General features: G+C 37.0%; 1 protein-coding gene across 10 annotated transcripts in view; it reads left to right on the top strand.

Annotated features, from left to right (window-relative positions):
• Positions 1-27622, top strand: part of LOC134528037 (ankyrin-3) — a 386196-nt gene that overhangs the window by 315429 nt on the left and 43145 nt on the right. For all 10 annotated transcript variants that reach the window (XM_063361226.1, XM_063361227.1, XM_063361225.1 and 7 more), the window contains 5 exons: positions 1695-1877; positions 11926-12067; positions 17764-17970; positions 18447-18676; positions 19181-19235. In XM_063361226.1, coding sequence (XP_063217296.1) covers positions 1695-1877; positions 11926-12067; positions 17764-17970; positions 18447-18676; positions 19181-19235 — 817 coding nt within the window. The remainder of the gene's footprint in view (positions 1-1694; positions 1878-11925; positions 12068-17763; positions 17971-18446; positions 18677-19180; positions 19236-27622) is intronic.

Genomic DNA, 27622 nt, shown 5'->3' with positions numbered 1-27622 from the left:
GGATGAACTGCAGGACTGTGCAGAACGGTTGTTGAAGAAAAAGTTTATGCTTTTCTGAGTCATTGTACGCCGCAAAAATTAAAATACTGTTATAAATTTTCTCCTTAAACCCTAGATGTTTTTAATCACTGCCATTCCACACTACTCACTAATGATACTACAGATAAATAAGTTTATTTTAAACAGTTCTGTAGTACGGCTCACAAAGTTTCTTGGACTTAAAAGCAAGACGTACAGCTGTTGAATGATGACTGATGTGAAAAGCGCTCTGCAAATTTTTTTTCCTAACCTAACTAAAACTAAGTGTATTTTGTTTGGGAGGGTCTGGGTTAGGGAAGACTCTAGGTGCGTCCCAGGCCGAAGCCTTTACGCCTATTCATGCTGGGTTTAAGCCATGCAGACAAGGGAGCATGCATCGTGTGCTTGTTCGAGGATTGGCCAGCCATGGCTGCAATTGGCGCCATGACTAACTCCCCTTCTTAACTCTAGACTATACCTAGATAAGTTGGGCCCAGGTAAAACCTCCATAGACAGAGGGAAAACCCTGGGCACTTTCATGCGGGATGCAATTGCATGCATTAATGACAAGCTGGTTGGCTACGGGAATAGAGGATGGTTCAGGAAGAAGAGTTGGTCAGAGTAGAAAGAGTCTACCATGCGGGGGTTGGGCGCTTGGACTGTTGTGTCCGCTTGTGTGGTTTAGTGGCACTGGTTTTTTTGGGGGCGACTTAGTCGTTTCCCACCCAGCTGCCAGCCAGCTGCACGTCATGTCGTTACCGTTAGGTAGAAACGAGGCGGGGTGAATGAAAGGATCTGAAGGTCAGATAGACAAGGGTGGACAAAAACGGAGCGTAAGCTACTGCAACGAGCGGAATCATTTACTGGTCTTATATCCCACAATAATATTTCCGCTATCAGCACTGTGAAACGTGAATATTTAGAAGTAAACAAGAACAGTTGCCGTATTTATTGTGCCTGTACACTTATCGAAAAGTCTTAATTTATTTTAAGAAAAAGGTAACTCACAGAGAAGAAAATCCCACAAAACCACTTAGCATTGCAATGAAGACAATGCCTCTTGTTCATCTGATGCAATGGCCGGGCAAAACCATCACTTTGCCCGGCCATGAAATGTTATGGCCGGGCAGTCGCCTGGGTCGCCTCCCCGGTTCCTACGCGCCTGAGTGGGTCTGATATAACCACTCAGGTTTTATTCCAAAAAGTGCATAGTAATATAGCAGGACTGCTGATGGTCAGATTGAAGGACAGGCTGTAATCAGGAAACTTTTTAGTACTAAACAAGGCAAGCAAAAATTAGCTGTTTGTTACCACTGCAAAACTATCCCAAAAAATTCAAAAACATATTTATTTTATAGTTATGTTTAAGTATTTAAAAACATTAATGTGAAATACATCTACATGTTAATTACTTTAAAACTATAATTGTTTTTTAAATATCACATATGAATTAATTGATATTAACTTTTGAGAATATATTTTTATTTTTATTGAAACTATTTTGAACTTAAAAGGTTGATATTTGTTCAGGCCTTAATACAGACTTTGTTTTGAACAGTTTTGTGAAATTTGAGAGCAAGCTAGTGGTTTGGACATGCGTGGTTATTGTGTTAGCGACAAACTTTCAGAAGTGGTGTTGCGGGCAGTGTTCAGATGGAGCTGCTGGTCTGTTTCAGGTGCTGGAAGGCAAGATTCAGTTCATAGAGTTCGCCGGCAACCTGGTCCCCGTCATGAAGTCCGGGGAGCAGCTTCAGCTGGGCTTCAGGGCTTTCAAGGAGAATCGACTGCCCTTCACCGTGCGTGTGAAGGACCAGGACGATGAACCCGTGGGCAGGATCCTCTTCATGCGAGAGCCTAAGGTGACTGGGTTGTGCCGCGCTCTTTGAGATCGTGTGGCGTGTGCTGGTTTGAGCAGCGTGTTGTCTGTTTAAGGTCTGTTTTTAATTTTTATCTCACAATCAAAGATTCCTCGCATCTGAATGCATTTTACATTCAGGGTCTCATTACAATCCAGATTAACTTGTATACATGAGCTCATTTTTTATACAAGTTTTATATTTGAGGTTGACGTGCATTGGATGTCGTCTTATATTCATTGCCATCTAATGTTAGACATAGTATTTATATTTAGGCCGGTGTGAATATTTGAATTTTTGAATACAAATAGTAAACTATTAGTATTTGATTCAACCTTGAATACTAACACTTCAAAATAACGAGGATTTGTTTGCTTACGATTATTTGACATAGCATACCTCGTGAGTCTGCCATGTTCCAGTGTGCACTGTTGAGGTTGTCATTTGTGCTGACGTCGACTGGGGCTGCGCCCTCCCTAAGCCCGATGTGCCTCACGCCATCGACACCCCTCTCCTCCCATCACCACCCTCTATTTCAAACCTCCCGCCCCATGTGCAGGTGTGTGTGTGTGCGTGCGTGTGAGGCTGCCGACAAGAGGCGCAACAACGATGGATTACAACTCCATAAAACATGGACACACTATTGTGATGGCTATTAAAAGAAGTAAATGCCATGGTTTCAACTGTGTATAAATCAATAGTCACAATCTATCTAACTCAATGCCACACAGTAGCAGCTTACTTGCTACTCTCTCTCTCTCTCTCTCTCTCTCTCTCTCTCTCTCTCTCTCTCTATATATATATATATATATATATATATATATATATATATATATATATATATATATATATATATATATATATATATATATATGATGAAACAGGTGTTGTAACTCAAAAAATATATAAAAAATTTTTAAAATGGGTTTGTATTCCAGATTAAATTAGCAGAAATTGTGTTTATAATATCGCTGAACTAAAACACAGTATACCTGGCCACCATTAATAACGTAAATGCTGGAATAACTATGGTTTTAATATGAGTTCATTTAATCACTTATTTGGAAATAAATCATTTTAAAAAAGATTCACGTTTTTGTGTAATAGATTGCATTGGATTTCACGTATTTTGTAGTTCCCGAAAATTTTCTGGATGAATATGTAGAATAGCAAGTTCTGGTAAATAAGGCGAATGGGAACTGAAATGAAAGATTGGTTGGTTAAGTTAGCTGCATTACTAAAAACACAATTTTTTTTATATTTAAAACTTTTTACATATAATTTTTTAGCTCACTCAACCTAACAAACCTTTCACTTCAGTATCATTTGTCCAGGGCCGGCGCCAGGCCCATGCGGCACATGCGGCCGCATGTGGCGCCACGCGGGCAGTGGCGCCAACGGAGCTATCGGAAAAAAAAATACAAAAAAATTTTAATTTATTTGAGCAAAATAGTTTTATAAATAAATAAACGCCATGAACATGATTATAATTTTATAAAAGATAGAGTGTTTCTGTTTGCTAATACAGCAATATGCGAGCATCGGTGGTGATGCGATGGCGATGACTCATGTGGTGGTGGTGCGCGCCGCGCGGTGCTTCCCTGCTTTCCTGTCACAACGTGAAGCCCTCCCCACCCTCCTCCCGCTTCCCCCGACTCACCGTAAGTGCCTGCTCACTGCACCGCTCAGTCTCAGTGCTAGTGTTATCTGTCAACTCGACAAGTGCATGCACACGCCACTGTCCAGTTTGATATTATTATTGTGGTGGTATCATGGCGGACAAGAAGAAACCTACGGGTACTTTTTATAGAAAAAGAAAAAAGAACATGGAAAGAGAAAACGAAAAACAGGCGAAAGCAATGAGTAAATTTTTTGTTAGATCTGAAGTTGGCTCTTCCGTAGAGTCTGAGTCTCATAAGAACGACACCGCAGAACAACAAACAATGCAGGTAAGAGAGCAATTATTATATTTATCTGTACTTTTAAACTAAACGAAAAATTAAGTTTTCTCCATCTTACTTACAAATTTTCTCAACTTTTGTTGTGCATTTTCTATGGGATGATTTAGTATCCAACATGTGTTACACGGGTTTCAGGATTCTGATTCCGAGGAAACTTTGGTTATTCCATTACCCAAATCATCTAGACCAACTGTTCAAATTGAATCTGAGAACATCGAACAACATCCACTGCAGGTAAATTTGAATATATTTTAGGTGCTTTTTGTTCAATTGTTTCTATATTTGGTAAGTAGCCGATCATGAAATTGTAGCTTATAGCACACCATTAAGGGAGGATGAACAAAAATTATTTTTTCAAAATTCGTTTTTAACTTTATTATTAATGTTAATCCAAATCAAAAAACAATGTAAAAAAATCACAACAATTTTTATATTATTACACATACTTAAAGTGCTGATTTTGACCCTCTCGGTTTCCGACTAGACTTCTAACAAACATTTACAAACAGCTGTTTTAATAGACTGGCGGGGGGTTTTGTTTTGTTATTGTGTAGCGCGGGCGAGATGACTGACTTCCCTCCCTGATCGCGAGCAAAGCCCAAAATTGATCCTAACCATATACTTTTTTTTATTTGTAGTTTTACAAGTTACGAATTACGTGCGTTCCCTTGCGTTCCGGCACTCTTGGGAGGTAAGGGAACGCCGTTATGTTGCGTTCCCACTGAAATTAACCACTGTGTTGATGTGTTTTCAGGATTTTCATCTCAAGGAAAACAGGAACGATCTTGATGACTGTGGAGAATGGCCGGCTAAAATCACCGATGACATCCGTCAAGTTCTCGTCGAGAAAGGCCCTGTGCAGGTTAAACATTTTAAATTTCCTGTTGACCATAAATCTGGCAGACGCTTCACAGTTGCCAATTATAAACAAAAATTGTCAAATGGAGAAGAAATCGACAGAGAATGGCTCGTGTACTCAAAATCGAAAAATTCAGTATTTTGTTTCTTTTGTAAACTCTTCAGTAATGAAGTTATATCTGTTTCTGGAACAGAGGGTTACTCTGATTGGCAAAACATGTCAACATTCTTACGCCAACACGAAAAGTCACCTCATCATATAACAGCTGCCATTTCTTATCGAGAACTTTCCCAGAGATTGAAGTCAGGGAAAACCATTGACGACGAAAACCAACGCATCATAAAATCAGAAACAGAGCATTGGTATGAAGTTTTGAAGCGACTTCTTACTATAGTGCAGTTCCTTGGAGCTCAAGGATTAGCTTTTCGTGGCACTAATGATAAGATTTTCCAAGAAAATAACGGAAACTTTTTGAAACTAGTGGAGCACATTTCCAGATTTGACGCTGTTCTCTCTGAACATCTTCGCAGGATAACTTCGAAAGAAACTCATGTACACTATTTAAGCAAAGAGATACAAAATGAGTTCATAGATGTACTTGCTCGTAAAGTTAATGAATTCATCTTAAGTGAATTGCATAAAGCTACCTACTATTCCATCATTCTTGACTGTACACCTGACGTTAGCCACCAAGAACAGATGACTCTAGTAGTCAGATTTGTTCACGCTATACCAGGAGAAAACGCAATAATCAAAGAATACTTCCTTGGGTTTCTGCAAGCGTTTGATACATCTGGAGAAGGACTAACAGCTCTTTTGTTGGATGAGTTGTCAAAAAGAGGAATAGCTTTAAACAACATGCGAGGCCAGGGGTATGATAACGGGTCTAACATGAAGGGAAAACATGTTGGGGTTCAAAAAAGGATCCTAGACCTCAACCCAAGAGCCTTCTTTGTCCCTTGTGGAAGTCACTCACTAAACCTAGTAGTAAACGACGCTGCTCTTTCCTGTACTGTAGCCGTGAACTTTTTCAGTAACGTTCAAGAGATTTATAACTATTTTTCGGCATCCATCCATAGATGGGACATATTGAAACATCACGTAACAAATTTAACAGTAAAACCTTTAAGTGAAACCCGATGGGAAAGTAGGATTGACGCTCTTGAACCTCTGCGCTACCATATTGATGAAATATACGACGCTGTTTACGCAGCCTCTACTGATGCCAAGATTTATGTTTTTGGAAAAAATACAGCCACTGGTATTGCCAAAAAAATTACAGATTTTCGGTTCCTTTGTTGCTTGATCACATGGTATGAGGTTTTGTTCAAAATAAATTTGGTAAGCAAAACCCTTCAGGCAAAAGAAGTCAACCTGCAGAGTGCCATGACCCTAATTGAAAGCGTAAAGTCGTTTTTGATCAAAATGAGAACAGAAAATGGATTTAATAATGTTGTTACAGACGCAAAGGAGTTGGCTGATAAACTCGGAATCAGCTCTGAGTTTCCTAATGAAACGGTAGTAAGGGCAAGAAAGGTTAAACGTCAATTTTTGTATGAAGGTGTCGACGAACCAATTAAGACAGAGACAGGAAAAGATTCTTTCAAAATAAATTTCTTTTTTGTGATTCTCGATACAGCCATCAGTTCATTGTCCGAGAGATTTGATCTTATGCACAACCATAGCCAACATTTCCAATTTCTTTATGACTTGAAAAAATTAGAAAATGGTGAAGAAAAAACTATCAAAGGAAATTGTCAACGTTTGAGCGAAGTACTGACAGCAGGTGATGAAAGAGACATTAACGCAGAAGATCTTTTTAAGGAAATATCAATATTAATTCCAATGTTGTCACAAGAAGAGAGCTCCCCTCACACAACACTGAGCTATCTCACAACAAACAGATTAATAGACATATTTCCAAATGTTTTCATCGCGTTGAGGATTCTACTAACATTACCAATATCAGTGGCCAGTGGAGAAAGGAGCTTCTCAAAACTAAAAAGAATAAAAAACTACCTTCGATCTAGCATTTCACAAGAACGTCTTAGTGGTCTTGCCACATTGGCCATTGAAAATGAAATATTGAACACAATAGATACAGATACGATTTTAAAGGATTTTGCAAAAGCTAAATCAAGAAAGAAAGGTTTTCTGAAGTAGAACACTGCTGATGAACGAGTGTAGTTAGGAAGTTATGAGTATGTTGATGATGATGTCCTTATTAATTGTTTTGTTATTGACTGTTCAAGAAACTGTAAATAAAATAAGATAGTTGTATCATAAATATTTAGTCTTTATTTCCTTTGTTTTTATTACTACAGTAGGCTAGTGTGTATAAGTATATATATATGTGCGTTTGCACCAATATATGAAGTCACTAATATGTGTGTGTGTGTGTGTGTATATATATATATATATATATATATATATATATATATATATATATATATATATATATATATATATATTGGCGCCAAATCCAGATCTCGCATGTGCCGAAAAAACTCCTTGCACCGGCCCTGCATTTGTCTAATTTTAGTGATGGGTAGGTCCCGGTTCTCAGAACCTTCATCAGCTAATTATTATTACTAGACCTCACATTTTATTCCATGATTGCCCAGTCTACTCTTCCAGGATATCTATACATATGTCTCAAATCTCATGAAACTCATGAACAAATAACGAAACCAGAAGACTGTTCATGAAAGTCATGAAAAAGTCCTGAAACATTCAGTAATGGTGCTGAAGTCACCAAATTAAATTTCTATCCGCTGTATAACTTGAATTATTTTGGTACCTACCTTCAGTTTATATTTGCACATTTAGGAGTATCAGGCCTTGCCATCTTGCAATTAAAAATATTTTGATCCCCCTTGTAATAAAGCTTCCATTTGGAATTTTTTTTGTTTGACATGGCATAGGACTTATATTTGGTTACTTGTTGAAGTCAACACTTGTGAACTGGTGTGATTATCTCTATACTAGTTGTAGTTGCCTGTGTGATCAGTTACTTCCTCACGACACTTACGAACTAGAACCTGTTTGTAAATACCTGGTCACAACAAGGTGTAAAAGGTCTGGGAAATATGATTTATGCCTTAACATTTTAAAAAATTAGGATATTTTGTTCAAAATTATGATTATATCCAAAATGGAAAAAAATCCAAGATGGCAGGGCCTAATTAAATATACATTGTTGGAGAATGTCCACTTATATCATATGTATAGGGTTGTGCGATTCCATGATTTTCAGTTTGATTCAATTCCGATTCGATTCTCACCACTAGAGTTGAAATTCGATTCCGATTTCGATTCGTTGGGTAACTTTATCTCTACATAGTCATTAGTCTGGTAGGAATAACTAAACAAAAATTGCATTTATTTTTAACCATATGTATTTAACTTAAATGAACAAGAAAGACAATTCTGGAATAGTACCTACCTATGTAACTAATAAGTTCATTTTAACACTGTTGGGGACCTGAGACCTGCTTTATGTTATAACAGGTACATAACTGAAGGATGATAATATTTACACTATACAACACAATGCAGCATTAAGTAATTGCTAATGAATAAACACTTTTCAGGTGATAACTGGGTCCCGATTAGAAATGCTTTGAACACTACATTATTTCACGATTAGGCCTACAGGTTCTGATGTAAGAAGGTTAACTGTTCTACACTTTCAGGAGACAGATTTTCTTTCCGTGCTGTTACGATATTTCCTGCCGAGGAAAACAGGCGTTCACTTGGAACAGATGTTGCAGGAATACACAATAGTGTTCTCGCAGCATCAGAAACATGTCTGTGGCGAACTTGGTTTTCTTGCCACCACTGATATGGATTAGTAGTATGTTTCTGAATGAGTTCATTTAAGTACAAAAGGATGTCTTTTTCCACCATATCTATCCGAGTATTTGAACATGATGCATCCAACTTTGCAGACTGTTCTTCAAAGCAACTCCAAACACTTAAATTAGACCCTGAGGTTTCAGCTTGGATTTCAACTCTTTGTGCTTTAGATTGGCTGCTATCAGCACAGTGTTTGGAAATTAATGTTTTTAAAATACTTACACCTTTCTTTTTCTCATGATCCTTCAAAAGTACTGATTTAAATCTAGGATCAACATGCATTGCAGCAACATATTCATCTTTTGATTTGTAATCAGGAAATCTTGAGAATACAGCCTTCAACAAATTACGTCCGAAAATTATGCCTTCGCCTGGTTCTGCTTTGCACACAAATGTATCTAACAAGTTTTTTATCCCATCAATAACTGGTATAACTAGAGAAATTGTGGGGTAATCTTGTCTACTAAATTCTTTAGTTGCTTCATTTATTGGCTCTAAAATTCTGACTGCCCCTTCTGCGAGTTTCCATTCATTGGCAGTTAAATTGTCAACACCATCAGAAGAAGCTAATTCTGCAGCAATATGCTCTTTTTGTTCAACTCGTCGTTTCAGCATAGCAAACTCACTGTTCCATCGGGTGTCTACATCCTGGATCATTTCATGTTCTGGTTTTCCCATCTGCTTTTGTAATTCATGAAGACGCTGACGAGCTTGGGAGCTACGTTTGTAGTGCCCCACTATAGCACGACTTTTTTTGCACAGCGCCTCAATCCCAGGAGTTTCCTTTTTGGCATCATTTATGGCTAGCTGCAAAGTGTGCCCTAAACAGCTAAATGAATGCCAACTGGTTTTAGTAGCTGCAGATTTCATGTTTCTAGCAGAATCTGAAACTATGTAAATAGGTATAGTGTTTGGAATTTCCCACTTTGCATTTAGTCTAAGCAGAGTATTGGCAATTGCTTCCCCACTATGTTCTCCGGTGAAAAGAACATTCCCCGGCATGTGATGATAAATAGCTGTCATTACTGCGTGACGTCCACATATCTGTTGTAAATGCCACCGAATTGACGCCTTCTTTGAAGTCATTATTGATTTTTGTGTGAATTTTTTCCACCAGACCATTGTACAGCACTGGCACTACACGCCTAGAGAATGTTGTTCGGTCTGGTACGGAGTACTTGGGTTCAACTAGCGCCATCAAGTCTTTGAAGCCTTTATCTTGAACCATACTGTATGGCTGTAGATCCACAGCAATCATTATGCCAATGGCATTCATTATCGCAATAGCTTTGGGATGGTCTCTACCATACCTTTCTTGGCTATTAAACGAAGCTGACAGAGTGAGTTGTACTTTGTTACTTGATGTGGAAGGTGCATGAGTTAATTCTTTCTGTAGTTGTAAGTACTCTGCATACACACTCTTGTGAAATGTTAAGTGCTTCTCCATGCTAGAAGTGCTACCATGCACCTGTTTGAGTTTAGTTCCACAAGTTTTACATTTGGAATGGCTTTCTGATATTTTGTCATAAAATTTCCAATGATGACTGCGGCCCTTAAACTTGCCACAATTTTCATCCATTACTTATTTCATCATTTCACCACTGTTTAAAGATGTCAAATGTTACCAACGGTAAAGTCAGCTGCCTCACTGGAGTCACCGAGATAGTGCGATGCGTGCTGCGAACAGAAGTATAATTTATTATTTAACCTACATTTGCACATATGACGTATGCAGCATGGCCTAGCCAGTGGGTTTATTTAAATTAAAATCAATAAGTAACATATATTTCTTAGTTTTTTTCAACAAGATCTGTTCCCCTAAAACGGAAAAAATACGTAAATATCATTAATTTATTAATTTCACGAAGTTAAAACACACAACGATGATCAGCTTTAATTAAGTTTTGTAAAAGGCAAAAGCATATACAGTACCTCGATACTGACATAATGTTACGATTCAGTGATTCGATTCCTTTGTGTCGGCACGCGTAATCTATGATAAATGGTGACATGTCAACTGGTCTACACGTACGGCACCGCTAAAATATTTTCATGTCGTGAATGTTTTAATGTTGGTTATTCTGTTAACAGAAGACTATCACAGAATGGCGATCTTTGTAAATGTAAGGTTGAACAAGGAAATATTTTAACTGTTAACAGAAAATTGTGCGTTGATGGTTGTAAAATTCATTTTTAATACGTGTTATTTATTTTTCAAAACAAATAAAACAACAATATATTTTTCCTGTGCAACGTGAGAAATGGTCATGAGTAATATGCCGTAAGTAGGCAGAAATAAAAATGTTTGAGCAGATTGTTAAACTATTTCATAAACAAGCAGTTTTCGTAAGGTATTTATCTTTGCAAGCCTAAACAGGTAGCCTAGTGGTTCTGAACGTGTAAATTATATCATACACAATCTTTGAAAAAAATTTAATGTTCGGCCTAGCCTATATTTCATAACGTTATGAAATTTGCTTGAGTGAAAGTGCACGGCAATTTTACGAGTTACATTAATGATAATTGACGAATAAATTTATGTCTAGCAATCAGTTAAACGGTAACCGTCTATTTCTTCGATTTTTTTACTTTTGAAAAATTTGCCCCAATTTTTCGATTCCTAATTTTAGTTTCGGTTCCGGGTTCAAATAGTTGAGGAATCGAATCAAAGTTGAAATTATCGGGTACCCGCACATCCCTACATATGTATATTATCTTTGATAAGGTTTTATCTTTCTAACTTTAATATTGACTCGTTCCTCATTCGTTGTTAGAACTTTTCAATAAAAGGTCTTGAAAATGCCCTGAAAATTGGTTCACCAGGTTTTTGTTGAGATGATGTCTTCTCAACTTTATACCACTTTAATTATGAAATTGCTCTTTGCCAATTTTTGATAAAATGTTTTATGTCTTATAACTAGGGACAAGATTACATGGTGAATTGGGATGAAACCGAAATAACACCTAAAAGCACGTCAAACACTGCATGACATCGAAATGCAGGTTTTATGTGGAATAAGCAGCATTTAGCCAAAACTTAATCCAAATCATTGAAAAGTGATCTTTTAATGTTTGAAATTCAAGGAATGTCATTATTTCCAGACAAAAAAAAATTGTACCAGAGTGTATTTTTTTGTTTTTATTTTACTGTGCATTTCTTTCAAACCACAAATGCTTTGTCATTTATTTTTATTGTTTTTACCACTATTTTGATAGAGTAAGTATTATAAAACAACTTTTATAAAAATTTAAAAACAATAATACCGAAACTGTACTAAAAAAAAAACCCATAAAATCTTGTCTCTACTTGTAGTCATTCTAAGCCACATGCCGCCGTACTGCCTGGTGTTTGAGAGCGGTGTGGTGCTTGCAGGTCGCTAAGGGCGAGCCGGCTCAGGCGCCCATCTGCACTCTGAACGTCGTCCTCCCAGACACCATCGTCCCAGAGGCGGGGCCGTCTGAGCCGGACTTGTTGGAGCTGGAAAAGAACTACAGCTTCCTGCGAGACGGCATTGGTTAGAGGGCATTCTCTCTGTGGTCGTTGGTTCTGAGGCTGTGATGAGCTGTGTGTATTAAGGGCCCGCCTACACGGGCACACATACGGTGTGCAGGGCTTCAGAAAAACAGCCATGCGATTTGAAAACTGATCCAGATATCCGCGGGGTGCCTGTTTATGAAAAGCATTTAAGAATACGCTGAGGGCGGATGAGTAGTTCTGTTTCTATTTTCCATTTCAAACTATATAATGTAGTGGTTAAGGCTCATATCTCATAGTTACCCTATGCACGACGAGAAGATTGCGTGCCAGACCACTGCCTTGCATTTAAGAGGGGACACCATGCTAGAAACACCAGCAAGCAATGCAATTATTTGCCTCACTAATAAAAACAAACTCTTGACTAGGTAGGCTAATTATGTAAGGCTGTGTGGTTCTGGGTTTTATTAGGCGGTTCGGTTTTACTCAATTTTCTGTTCCACTTATAAAAGAGAAAAATAAAATTGTTTCAATTTAAAATTATAAAATTATAATTATAAAATTATAAATAAGGTTTGTCATTTCTTCCGGCTAATTTAAAGGTTATTGAAAACAATTCAATAACACAAAAAAAAAAAGACACTTATTGCTCTAACTTGAAACTTAATTTTTAAAATTATATTTAAACTAACCTCAACCCGTGGAATAGATCAGTCAATGCTGGCTTACAATTCTAATGTAATGTGATATTAATAGTCTATAGCTAATGGTCCGTAAAAATGATTTTATTTTTTATCACATTTTGTTTTTAAGGTTAAACATTTAACTTTTATTTCACTTTTATGAAATTTTGTGTGGTTTCAAGTTTTAAAAATAAAATAATTATGTATAAGAACTTCAAATACTGAGTTAAACATAATAATTTAAAAAAAACTCTTACTTAATCAAATAAGAAATCCAAAAAAAATTGTTGGTGCGTGTGCACATGGTTTGAAAATAAAGTTGTCGCAGTAAAACCACAGATAAATGTTAGTACAATACTGCATGTAGTAAAATTGGTGGGTTCGCTCCAAAAAGGTAATAACGCAGCACCCATGTATCTGTTGAGTATATGTGTATGGTGGGAGTAGATACAGTAAGTCCTCTATTTACGTCGTACCGATTTACGTCGTTTCGGATTAACGTCGCTAAAGTTTGAGTACTCATGTTTCAATTTAAGTTCTCGCCGATTCACAATAACGTCGTTTACAATGACCGTAAATCTTTATTTTAACCAAAACACCGTATATAATTCGTTTATAATTCTTTGTTTCCTTCGGTAGTTAATTTATGCTACGTAGCGTAAGCTACACGTTCACCGCCTTATCTTATCATACATCATGAGGGACGCTTCCTGCTCTCCGCTGCTCTCCGCGCGGTGATGCAATACTACCAGCCCGCCCGCTCGGCCACCCACGTATCTCGCACGTATCCCGCAACGACACAGCATTTTCTCCTACCCCTTTTCGTCCAACTCCTTGGCACTTCAGTAGAGGTGTAAAAGTAACTAAAAAAAGTGTACCCGTATGTATTCGTTACTATAACAATTAGTACTCGTTACTTTCGTATCGTTACTCGTTACTTCTGATACCGCATAACATGCTATGTTATGTAACAGCAACGAATCGAGTCGTATTTCGTACGCGTACAGTATGACGTCGCGTAAATAATAATAAATTGAATATAAACAATTAAAAGTATTTGATAATTAACAGCTTTTGTTAACCAAGAAACAAAATCTCATTAGAGCAGCTTTATTATAATATCTCTTTTAAGATAAGAACAAAAAACGTGAAAATACGCGATAGTAAAAAACAAAAACATACATATTTATAATTTGTAAAAAATACTTTCTTACGTTGTTTCTGTTCCAATCTCAAACTTTGTCTACACACACAATACCTTTAATAAACAGTAAAAAACTTGGACGACGAATTTCCAAATTATACTTTTCTTAATAAACAAACATCGTTCTTTGTAACGAATAAGCGCGCGCATGCGTAAAACATACGAAAAATGCGAGTAACGAAATGCATTCGTGTGTAACGTTTCGTTACTCGTTACTAGATGCCGCACCCGTTACTCAGTAACGAATACATACGGTTTGCTACAGCTCTACACTTCAGTCGCTATGATATCATTGAGTTGGCCGGAGTTTTAAACGTGCCGTTGTTAACTTTATCGTGATTAAATGCGTTTGTAGTAGGCCTACAGTATCAGCTCACTGCAATTTATGATTTTTTCTTCATAAGATGTCTTCCAAACGACTATATATCTGTTTTTATATTTCAATCAATAAAGGTAATAAAGCAGCTGGTTAAATAACCATTCTATAAAGCTGAGAAGTACGAGTTGGACTTGTTTCCCACGCTGTCGGTTGTCATTTGCTGATAAAATTGCCCGTTGTCACGTCTGTATGCCAGCGCTTCCGGCCGACCTTGGGCCGTGGCCGGCCGGTGGCATGAAACATGGCTCATTTTGCGTCGTTTCTATTTACGTCGCGGTTTTCAGGAACGTAACCTCGACGTAAACCGAGGACTTACTGTATTGGTTGTTTTTGAATGGCTATGAGAAAGTTAGCAATTCATCATTATTCAGCAGTTGGTAGATTAGGTTTCAGAATGAATATAACGTTGTTGTGATAGTTTCACTTTAATCCTCAATCTTCATGTTTAAACAGTTTTTTATTAAATTAATGAAACTGCACATTAAAAAAATTAATTTAACGTGGAAAATTAGTTTTTTTTCTCATGTTAAACAAATGCTATGGTGCATGTTCAACAATTTCAGCAAAAATATGGTGAAACATTCATTATACACAGGAGTTTTTTTTGTTGGGAATTTGGAAGAACATTATGTGTGTACATGGTGATACCTTTCAATTTGCATTTTTTTGTGCTTGATATTTAATATTGTTAACACAGGCTTTACAGTTGAATTTTGGTTTTATTTTGCAAAAACAAAAATTTCTGATGTTTTGTTGCTAATTTAGGTTATTATTAGTGTTATTTCACGATATCACAATTCACAAAATTTCCATGCCCCTATTTAGAGCTTGTGATTTTTTGTTGTGCTTGCAAATTTTGTTCATATATTTGAACGTCAGCATGTGTAACAACCAGATATTATATTTTACCAATTGATAAACAACAGTACTACCAATTATTACATGTAGAAGCAAATCCTATACATTGTGACCAATATACCATACTCTATTGCATACATGTTTAGTGAGTTGTAAAATTGAAAGAATGTGTTTTCTTATCTTTTTTGCAGGATAAATTTTACGTAAATATTATAGATTGTGAAGTAACTAAAATGTATAACAATACTTGTAATGTGAACCAATGATTTCGAAAGTAAATTTCAGGTCTAGTTATTTTATTGGAACCAAAACCGGAACCGAGAAATTGGGGAACTGGTCAGATCTAGTATTAACTAAGTATAAACAGTGAGTAGTGAATGCATTAACATAAATTAGAATTGTTCAAGAATTGCTTGTTTAATCATATAGTTGTAGATTATATATTGCTACGAACGCAGACAGGACCGTGACGCGCGCCAGGTTCGGAGCTGGCTGGCGGCCCCGCACGGCCACTGACGTCACGCTCCGTCCACTGTCGTAAGGTATGCCACGCGTGCCTGGCCGGATTACAAAGGTCCTCGCTGCCCCCCTCCCCCCTGCCGCTCTCCTCGCACCGTCCTGCCCCAGGCCATTTTCAATGACCCTTTTAGCGGCCAGGGAATTCTGTGGGTTTCCTGAGACCGCTACGCAGAGTGACGCGAATAAACACCCCCTTTCTGGACTTTACGAGCGTCAGGTCGGCCCAAGGTGATGCGACACTTCCAAACCCCCTCCCCAGCAAGTCGGTTCCAGAAAGGCCGCCAAGAGTATGAAAGCAGCGACGACGACCTCCGTGAGAGTTCCGAGCGAAGAGCGGAGCAGCGGAGGGTCTCCCCCTCTGTGAATGATAATGGTGATACCCGTGCCATCAGCGAGAGGTGAAGAGGGCAAGTGGCCCTTGCTGAGCGAACAGGACCTATCGGGAGGCGATACCTGCGAGAAGGCCTGGCGAGCCAGTCAGGTGCGACGAGCGATAATTGAGGACTGTGCTGCGGCGCGGTGTGGGTGAGTGTGCGAAGGAAGCGGACAGAGGCGGACAGAAGAGCGAGCCAATGTCGAGCCAGGCTCCAGTGGAAAGTGTTTATGTGTCAATGATCAGTGTAAAACTAATTGTTTTGGACAGAGTGCATTAATTAAATTTATGGCGTAGACATTAGTAATAAATAAAACTGAATCAATTAATTGGGCTCTACCTTACTAACCTAGTTTTCTCCCCACATCATACTCGTAACAATGTGTTCATTGCATTATACAGGAATGTGTAATCTAGTGAAGTAAAACTATTAAAATGTCCATTCTTCAAAAATCACTTTACTATGCTATATCATTATTTAGTTAATTCGAATTCAATAATTTCAATGAATTCCCGTACACTTACTCATAATAACAGAAAATTTTCTCAGCAAAAATATTTTCTGATTGATTAAAGAATACAATGTCATTATTAATGATAGCCTGTTTGCTAGAGTTGCCAAAATTTCTTTCAGCTAGCATTAACTCACACAAACTCCTTACGTGCTTTATAATTTCTTTTTACAGTTATGCTGATGAAATATTTGAGTAAAATTGTAGTGCACAATAGGAGTTAATTCTTATTTTACAGACTAGACTAAATAAATGTACAAATGTCCCACTTAACAGTAATAATTGTTTTACTGTATATGTATATATTTTTAAATACCAAAATAAGTACCTTATTTTTACGATTTATTATGTGGGAAGAACTGGGTTCATAAGGGATAGCCCAATTAAGTTTTATTGATTCCTAATATTTACGTCAATAATAAATAATTTTACTTAAAATGCCTAATCATCAATTAATTGCACTTAAAAATGTTTATTCTCAAGTCACTCAGTGTCTGTCAAGTTTTTACAGACCGCACTCCTCGCTGTGCCGCACTTCTCGTGGAACTCACGCGGCACACCCCGCGGAACTCTGTCACCAAAAACCTGTCGCCTAACTTTTCGCAGCACTCGCGGCACTCTCGCCACTCTCACGTAACTCTCACCGCTCCCAAGAACTCCGTCTCCAAAAAACATTTGCGGAGGCGAGTGTCCCGGCTTAAATAGTCTCTGGCGCACAGCTGGGGCCAGTCACGTCATCCCGTGCCAACTAGACGCCCGAAGCATCGAGAATAGCGTCGTCGCTCACTCACGCCATGACCCACGAAATTCCCAAGGCCGCTTGGCAATAGATAACGGCACCGAGACAGGACGATGCAGCTATGGGTAGAGAGGGGGTAGCGACGACCCTTGTAATCCGGCCAGGCACGTGTGGAATGCGGTACGTCAGTGGCGGTCACGTGATGTACGCATGATGCTAGTTGCCTGGCAGGGCAGCCAGCCAGTTCCAAACCTGGTGCATGTTGCTGTCCTGTTTGCATTCATAACAATATGATAAACAAATATTACACAATTAAGAATCAGCATCATTAGTGCCTAATTACCAACTCCCATGTTCGTTGAACCTTCTTACAATTTTAACTGTGGCACACAAAGAAAACTGTTCACCATTCTAATTAGTGGATTGTGACCATTGGACTGGTTTGTTGACCTGGATCTGGTGTCAACAGGCCACCCGGACACCATCCATCGTGCCGATATTCGCTTGTCGGACATAAGCAACCTGCTGGGTGCCGATTGGATTCCTCTGGCGTATGAGCTCGGTGTCCCAGCATCTGACATAAACCTCATCAAGAAGGAGTATGTGGATAGTCCCAACCAACAAGCGATGGTGATGCTGAGGTTGTGGCTCCAGTCGTTTGGCAACAAAGCAACAGGTAATGGTTTTGGTGCGTCTTTTCAAGGAATGGTTTTTGGGAACTTTTATTTATATATAATTTTTTTTTAAGAAATGATTACTACTAAAGTTTTTTGTATGTAATTTTGACACTTTGAACTATATTTCTTTAATTCTCTTTTTTTCTGGTCAGAAGTTTCTACTTGCTATTCATCCTTAGGAATGAGACACCTATGTTTTTAATACTGTATTTTCAGAAATTAGGTTTTGCTCATGAACAGTTAGTAAACGTTTCATAAATTCATACTTTGAAGTGCTGCAACTTCTGTCTAATTTTATATTTCAAAAATTCATTTTGAATATTGTGTTATTTTAAATCCAACTCAAGTCTTGCATCTTGTTGAAAAGTGAAACTAACAATTATCTCCTGTAATTTTATAATTTTATTTCTTATAGAAATATACATTTTACTTTCTTATTTAATCATGCCAGTTTTATATTCTTTCTTGCGTGCAGGCAACAACTTGGAGAAAGGTCTGCGCAAAATCGGCAGAGACGACATTGTAAACGAATGCATCTTCAACGTAGAGTTGGTGACGGATGACATGGAGCGGGCAGTTGCCAAAGTGCACCTTGACCAATCAGGCTTCGATAACCTCCGCGAGGAGCTCGGACCATCGCGCGACGCTACTCTGAGACGCAACGTGATACTGTCGGAAACCTCTGAGGAACAGGACTTGATGAAGGTGGGTTGAAGATGTGAATTGTCTGCAGTTTTTATTCCACCAAGTCTGTTCAGTTACTTTCGATGGCTGAATTTAAACCACTTTAAGAACGAACTTAAAAGCATACAAAATAGCAACAATACATATTATCATTTTATTAAGAAGTCTTACAGAAAAAAAAATGATAATATTGCTGGGCAGGAATGAAAGTATTCTGTGCCTATTGAGTTTTCATTATCAGTTTTGTAAAACAGAATTTTGTGATAGACTAGAAAATTAAAAATCTTCATTATTATTTAATTCATCTGTGTAATTATAACTTTTACCTGCATTTGTCAGATGTGGTTTTTGAACTCAGTAAGCAAATTCCATTTGTAAAAAAATCACAAACCAATTCTTATTTCAGTGTGTATTTTACTGTGATGTTATCAGAACATTAAAAATGAAACTTTCTCAACTATGTATAAACATTAATCATTAGTTAGAAATATTTTTTATAGCACTTATTATTTTTTTCCACTCTAGGATTCTGAGTCACTTGAAGATCTTCATAACGGATTGAAGTCTCCAGCAAGATCTGGTAAGATACATAATATTCTTACAACTACTGAATGGATTGTGCCATATTTTTCTGTGTAGCATTTTGTGTTCATAAAATATGTGTTACAATGTGCAACCATTGCTGGTACGATTGAAACTGACCTGGTTAAAAGTGTTTGGTACTTACGAAGAATACTCATTTGGAGATACAGATGGTGGGATCCTCCCTTATTCTCCTTACATTCAGGAAAAAATAAGTAAGATTATTCCAACAGCTTGTAAGTAGTATTAGTAACAAAATGTATCATTATAAACTATAATGAATCCAGTATTAATTTAATATCAATAGAAATTGCAAATAATAATGAATGAATGAATGAATGAATGAATATTTAGTATTTAGCATTGCTCCCGGATAGTTGTTCTGTATGTGTTCGTTTCTGGAAGAGGTTGATAGTGATTGTAGCAGCAATTTCTTCTTTTGGGTAGCAACATATTCCCTGTGTTGTTCTTACACTATCAATGGGATTCATTTCCAGAATAAAAGTAAAAAATAAATATATTTCATAGTTTTGCTCATTCTTCCTCCCCCTCCCCTTTAACAAACTCATCTGTACCTCTTAGTGCATGCATAGACCCTTGTGTGAAAAGGGTATCTTAAGGGTTTTGTTCATCTTATTTTGTGTTTGTTGTGGTGGAAACTTCTTAGAATTTACTTAAATCGAGGATGATGTTCTGTTCAAATAAAAAATTCTGAAATTAACTCTGCAGATATATTACTCTTCACCTTTACAAAAAAACAAAACAAAATAAAATGTTTGCCATTACAGGTCCAAAACTGTTCCTCACAAAGAAATGCACTAAGGCAGCTCAGTGTTCAACACCAAAAACTAGTGGTGCACCGATGCGGATACCGATGAATCGTAATCGGCGATTATGGGTACTTACCGATTAATCGTAATCGGCGATTATCTTAACGATTACTTTGCCGATTATTTACGTCCCGGCGTAATTAAGTAGGTTTTTACCGTGTAATATTTTGTTACACATTTTAGGACGAAATACCGTAATATTTGTATATATTACAAAATTCATCTAACTCCGTCATATCGTAATTACAGATATTTCGTTAAGTTTAATAAATCTCATTGCCTCCAACAATAAAAAATACATTTTTCCTACACGTTTATTTACGTTTCGTCTTTTGTTTCTTTAGTGGCCTTGTTCATTACCTATAGCCAGAGACGTAAAATAGATGGCACGCAATCAAAATACCACGAACAGTTGCAGTGGATTCTATGACAATCGATCTTTTCGAGTCGTATTTATTTATTTATTTTATTTATTCATTTCATTCCGTAGACCCCTTACAAACTGCTGGAGTTCTGGGATATGGAACATGTCAGTTTTATATACATTAAAAAATAACATATCTAAGATCAGCGCTTACACATAAACCCACAGCAATACATAAATACAGTAATCTATGTACAAAAGAATAACAAAAGTATGTATAGTATTTGATTACATATTTAGACACCATTTCACATATACATTTAGCTTGAGACTTTATTATATTTGACAGATTTATTAATTTTTTAATAGTGGATCTTCTTATTATATTATACAATACTAAATATCAAATGTGAGATAAAAGTTATTGTATTACAAGAAGTAGAATAAAATGTCAAACAGTTAGTATGTGAGAAATTCATCCACTGTATAGAATGTCTGAGATAAAAGAAATATTTTAAGGTTCTTCTGGAATTTTTTATTATTTTGTTTGCTTAGCTCTTTCAGACTCTCAGGTAACTTATTAAATAGTTTTATGCCTGAGAAAATTGCACCCTTCTGACTTAGCTTGAGTCTGTTAAGTGGCAAGTGGAGGTCATTTCTATTTCTGGTATTGTATGTGTGCACATCTGAGCTTTTTAAAAAGTAGTCAAAATTCTTTACTACAAATTTAATTGTAGAATATATATATTGTGAAGGAAAAGTAAGAATGTTAAGTTTTTTGAATAATGGTCTGCAAGAGTCCAGTTTTTTTGCTCCCGTCATAATTCTGATGACTCTCTTCTGTATAATGAAAATGTGCTTGCTATGGGAAGATTGTGCCCAGAAAATTATACCAAATGACATTATTGAATGAAAGTATGCATAGTATACTTGCTTAAGTGACTCTAGGTTCATATAATGAGCCAAAGTACGTAATGAAAAGCAGGCTGCATTTAGTTTAGGTATAATGTTGTGTATGTGTGTGTTCCCATTCAAACAACTATCTAAATGAAGACCTAAGAATTTGGTATTCATGCATCCCTTTATGACTGTAACTCCGTAATTAACTTGCAAGTCATTATTCTGCACGTAGCTTGTGTTAAATTTAAGAAATGCTGTTTTTTCTAGATTTAATGTTAATTTGTTTGCTTCGAACCATATTTTTAAGTTGCGAAGCGTTTCATGTATATTGTTAGTTAGAGTCTGATGGTTAGCTTGAGTGAAAAGTATGCTGGTATCATCAGCAAAGAGAACTGCATTAGCTTTATCAGCTATATAACAAGGCAAGTCATTTATATACAAGATAAAAAGCAATGGACCAAGAATAGACCCTTGTGGGACACCACATTTGTTTACACCTACTTCCGAGAATATTTCACCGTTGTCTTGATCCGTTATGGCTACTTGTTGATATCGTTGAGTTAGATAGGATGTGAACCATTGTAATTCAGTGCCTTGAATACCATAATGATACAGTTTGTCTAGAAGTATCTTGTGGTCCACACAGTCGAAAGCTTTGGTTAAGTCGCAAAAAAGACCCACAGCCTTCTCTCTCTTATCTAGGGATTTTAGTACTATTGATGTTAATTTAAACGCTGCGTCATCAATGGATTTACCACTGCGAAATCCATACTGATCTTTAGTCAATAGGTTATTTGACTCAAGGTATTTAGACAGTCTTTTATGTACTAATTTCTCCATTATCTTAGCAAATGTTGATATAAGTGAAATGGGTCTGTAGTTTGACATTAAATTCGCATCATTCTTTTTATGGAGAGGTTTAACAATGGTAAATTTTAATCGTTCTGGAAAGATACCGGTTGAAAATGATTTATTAAATATGTTACTAAGAGGGGCACTGATCTTGTTGATACATTTCTTGAGTAGTACACTTGATATTTGATCATAGCCTGTAGAAGTTTTAGGAGCTAAAGAGTGTACAATTTCACAAATTTCTGTAGGTGTTGTGGGGGTAAATACAAAATTACACGTTTTTCTAGGCAGAGTTTGCTGCATAAGTTTTATGGGGTTATTTTTTGTCGACAGATTTTTGAATAGCATATCAACTATTTCTAAGAAGTAGGTGTTAAAAGCATTTGCTACATTTGTTGCTTCTACTAACGATTTCCCATTTACTATTACAGTAATAGGGTAGTTTGACTTAGGCTTGTTACTTTTACCAGTCATATGTTTAATTATATCCCAAGTAGTTTTAGCCTTGTTTTTTGATTTTGATACTAAATTTTGAAGGTGGAACTGCTTAGCTTTATCAATGACTCTGCTTAGTATTTTGCTATAATTCTTATAGTAAGATTTGAGTACAGCGTCATTTGACGTCCTGCAAAGCAAATACAGCTCTCTTTTCCTTTTACACGACGTTTTTATGCCTTTGGTTAACCACAGATTTTGATATCCCTCCCTCACCTGAACTAATTTTGGAGGGAAATTTGCTTCAAAAAGCCTTAAGAAGGTTGAGTGAAATAAATTAAACTGTAAATTTGTATCATTATCAGTGGATGTATTAATCCAGTTTTCCTTTTTTAAATCAGCTATAAAATGTATTACTGATATGTTATCTATTGCCCTTATTTTTTTAAGTTTGTTTTGTTTATTCCTTTTTTCCATTGTAAGTTCAATATTGTGCAGCTGTATAACCTGAGCATCATGATCAGATAACGCATTTATCAGTGGAATAACAATATATTTATCCAAATTTTGTTTTTCAATAAATATATTGTCAATTATAGTAGCAGAAGTTGATTGTATTCTGGTGGCAAACTGAACAGTGGGAGTAAGATTAAAGGATCCTAATAAGGAGTTTAAACGTTGTTTATAATGACTGTCTTCTAAATAGTTTATATTAAAATCCCCAAAAATAATAGTTTCAATATTTGTCCTGATCTTTTTTAATAACAGCAGTTCTAATTGCTTTAAAAATATCTCAAATATTCCTGTTGGGGATCTGTAAACAGAAATTATCAGAACTCTCTTGGAAAGTAATTTCACTAAGGCTACAGTACATTCAAAATCTTTTTCAGCACAATATTTATCAACATTAACAGTTTCGGTTTTGATGTCTTGTATAAAGATACATACTCCGCCTCCCGAGAATTTATTCCTACAATAGTGTGACACCAGTTTAAATCCTGGAATTCTAATTTGTGGAACTTGAATAGACTTTAGATGGTGTTCAGATAGACATACTATATTAACCTTAGTCTTATTTTCTACCTCAAACATGTCTAAGGCTTCAATAAACAAGTCAACTTTATTTACAATACTTCGAATGTTTTGATGGAAAATAGTGAGATGACTTTCAGGGGTCAGTCTGTTGTAGATCTGGCATTGACTGGTTTCATTTGTACATATTCCCGGCCTAAAAAATGTTTACTATTTTCATTTGACTTCTTTCTTATCACCCACTTATCGAGTAAGGTAGCCCTACAGGTTAATTTTTCTTTATCTAACACATCGTTGTTATTCTCCCTTATTACCCATCTATCTAAAAAGGTACACTGTTTGACATGTACTTTATTTTGTATACTGCACAACTGATTGTAGATCAATGATGCAATGTGTTGTTTTCCTCTGTTGTTTAGATGCTGACCATGCCTAGTATGTAGTGCTCTATCTAATTTACTTATATCAACATATTTTACATTGTTGAACTGCATGCATAAGTTTTGAATATTTGTATTTGTAACACTAATAGCAGCATTTACACAAGATGAGCTATCTAAATCATATCTAATGGGAAGACTCACTACAACTATAGTTTTGTTGCTCAAGGCTTTGAGTGACTCACTGAGGGTATGAACTGCTTCCATGCCTTGATTTTTGGCCACATCGTTCGAGCCACCAATTATCACCACATAGTCATAATTTTTTACAGATGCTGAATCTTCAAGAAAACCTTTCATTGCTTCTTTTAGAGGGGCCCCTGGTTTAGTTACACCAAATGCATTGATGTTATTACTGTAGTCAGATATCAGTTCAGATAAGCCTCTGGCATGACTGTCGCCGACAATTAATACACGATTCTGCTGTTCAGTCTTGTTTATTTTGTTGCATTTATTTTTGTTGACTTTGCCATCGTTTTTACTGCTGCTAATGGGGTGGATGCTATTCCTGTGGGTGTTTCTTGCTTTGTTGTAGGTAGTTTTTGAGGCTTGTCCCATTGCCGAAGAGATCGCCTGACAAGGTACTGAAATTTCTGAATCTTCAAACTTGCGGGTGTTTTGTTTTTCGCAGGAGATGTTCTTACTTCGTGATATTTCCCTTCTTGGGGACGAGGTTATGGCATTCTCAAAATCCGTTTGATGACTAGGCTTGTTACCGTGTTTACCTGTAGCAACATCCGAGAGATGTGGAAAATCACGCGAATTTCTAAAGACTGAAAACCTATTCGAGAGTTGCATGATGTTGGGTGGAGAGCAGATGGGTGGTCTACACGTATTATGTTTCGTCGTGTTCACCCACGTGTTATTAGTCTTTTCAGGATATTTTAGTGCTGATTTTTGTGTAGAAAGTTCTTCTGTTAAAATTTTTACTATTTCTTTCAGTGATGCAATCTCCTCTGTTAAACTCTGAATTATTTGTTTGTACTCACAGTTCTCAAGCGATCCATGATTTGCATTACCATTATTCACTGCATCGCCATTTTCTTCTGCACATGTTGTGCAAAGCCATTTATCTTCCGGAATATTCTGTTCTTCCACTTCACAACACTTTCCAAAATGAAACCACGAATCACAATTTTCACAGAGGATGCCATTTCGCACAGCCTTGTAACATTTACCGCATTTTGCATTTTTTAAGACTTTATTTTTATTTGTAACACTGGAATACGACTTGCGAACAGACGCCATGTTTCGCTCTCTCTCGTAGTAGTGGTTCAAAATCGTAGTCCCGATACCTTCTAGAGTTTATCACTGCATTTTACCAACTCGTTATAGGCGTCTTTGGTAACATTATCCGTTGTTGTGTTATTTGTATGTGACGTGAAAAGTGAAAAAGTATTTATAATTTTATATATTCAGTCAACATAAATAAAATAACATGTGCTAGAATTGGTTTTTTGTCATTTTTATATAATTATAGTTAGATGGCGAGTAGGGAGAAAAAAAGTGAAGTGTGGATACATTTTTCTATAAACTCAAGTGAACAAAATAAAGCAGCATGTTTACATTGTTAAACGGTAATTTCTTGATGCAACCTTATGTGATAGTCGATAATAATGCTTGTTTTCCGCAACAAAAACTTACCCATTGTAAATTACAATTATTAGACTGTAGTTCAAGTTGTTTACAATAACAAATATTTAAATAGAAGTTAATTTAATTTACACTTTGCAATGACTTAATAGTGTATTTTATATATTTTTATACTGTTATTATAACTGTATTCTCAATTTTACCTAATCTTGTTATCCAAATCACATGGGAATAATAATTTTTGTGTGCATTATTACACTTAAAAAAATTTCATTATAATCGGTAACTGAATCGGTATCTGCCGATTATTGCTCTCATAATCGGTAATCGAATCGGTAATCGGTAAAGTCATATCGGTGCACCACTACCAAAAACTTACTGTTCGACATTGTTAAACTGAGAATTTAAAAATAAATGCCTATCAATGCTAATGTTCTGGTGCTTTACAACATCTTGTTACGGTGCCACTAGTGGCGGCACCTCTTGATACGGGGGCCGTAGTCTCTGATATTTACTGATTGAATTGTAATGCGTGCTCGGGTTTTATGGGCGCCACCGTGCCACGTGCACGGACCGATGTGAGACTCTTTCCCAGGGTCGTGACGTCGCCCATGTGAGGCGTGATTTTAATTTCCCCCTGAATACACCTAGCACGAATCCCTGCCCGCTCTCAGCGTTGGGCACGCTATCCTACGCAGTGGGCTCTCAGGCGTCCCACACGCCGTCACACTCCACGTGGTCGAACAGATATAAATAAGAAAATAATACTTTGATCTACACACCTAATTTATTCGGCGAATGCAACTTACACACGTACACGATTGAAACTGTTTAAAACGCCCGCGGCGCGAATCGGTTTAGGTATGAAGACCTCCACGTGGTCACATTTCACATTACGTAGTACAAAAGAGAAAAGACCGTTGCTGGTCGTAAGACAATTATTTATGCAGTCCCCCGACCGAGAGGAGCTCCGAGGACAAAAAGAAAACGATTTATACGGAATTAAATTGAAACAGAATTACTTGGCGGTGAAACAAGCGGTGAGGTCCCCGGAGTGCTGATGCGTCTGCTCTCGGTCGTTGATGGCGGAAGACTGGGGCGAGATCATGGCTCGCTCGACTAACATGGCGTCCTCCCGCCGAAACAATTACCGTTAAAAGATATTTGCGAATTCGTGCCAAGGGAAACTAAATTAACATGACAAGAATGAATTAAAAAGTATGTGACAGTTTTTGAATAAAGAGAAAACTTTGTACAAATTATAATTATTAAGATTTAAATTTAATTATTGTCTGGCTTCGGGTTTCCTCGGGAATGTCCGGAAACATTATGATATTTTAATACATCATTTTAAATTAAAGTACATAAAACCCTCCCGGCCGATCTGCCGTCACGTTGCACTTAGGTAATATAAAAACAAATAACACAATTATATTTACTTATGTTTTAGGGGTGCGGCGCACTGGCTTGACAACGCCCTCTTGCCGGGCGAACACACACGCGCGCACACGTACGCACGGGTAGGCGGGAGGTTTGAATGGAGGGTGGGTGGTGTTTGGGCGGTGGCATATCGGACTTAAAAGGGGCCGTAGGTCCGGACGATGTCAATATGGTACCACATTCATAAAAATTTGTTCTCGGGGTGACAGCTAAGATACACCAAAGCATTGACTTGAACCTTAATGCCAACGTTACTGGTCAAAAAAATTCAAAATGTTATTTTGAAAAAGAAAAAAAAAATTTCTTGGCGTGAACCACCGATGTGGAATCGATTTCTAGCTGAATTAGAAAATAATTGTTTGTGAGACACTAACTGAAACGTGACCTTATTCAGACAACATCCGAATGATGACTGAAGGATAAACGTGTCACACACATAGGGCAAGGCAGTCATGCAGCCCCACCAACCAATAGGCAATAACAACACAGCTTTTACACA

This window comes from Bacillus rossius, chromosome 1 (assembly GCF_032445375.1).
Source record: "Bacillus rossius redtenbacheri isolate Brsri chromosome 1, Brsri_v3, whole genome shotgun sequence".
NCBI lineage: Eukaryota > Metazoa > Arthropoda > Insecta > Phasmatodea > Bacillidae > Bacillus > Bacillus rossius.
This window is presented reverse-complemented; position numbering and strand designations above follow the sequence as displayed.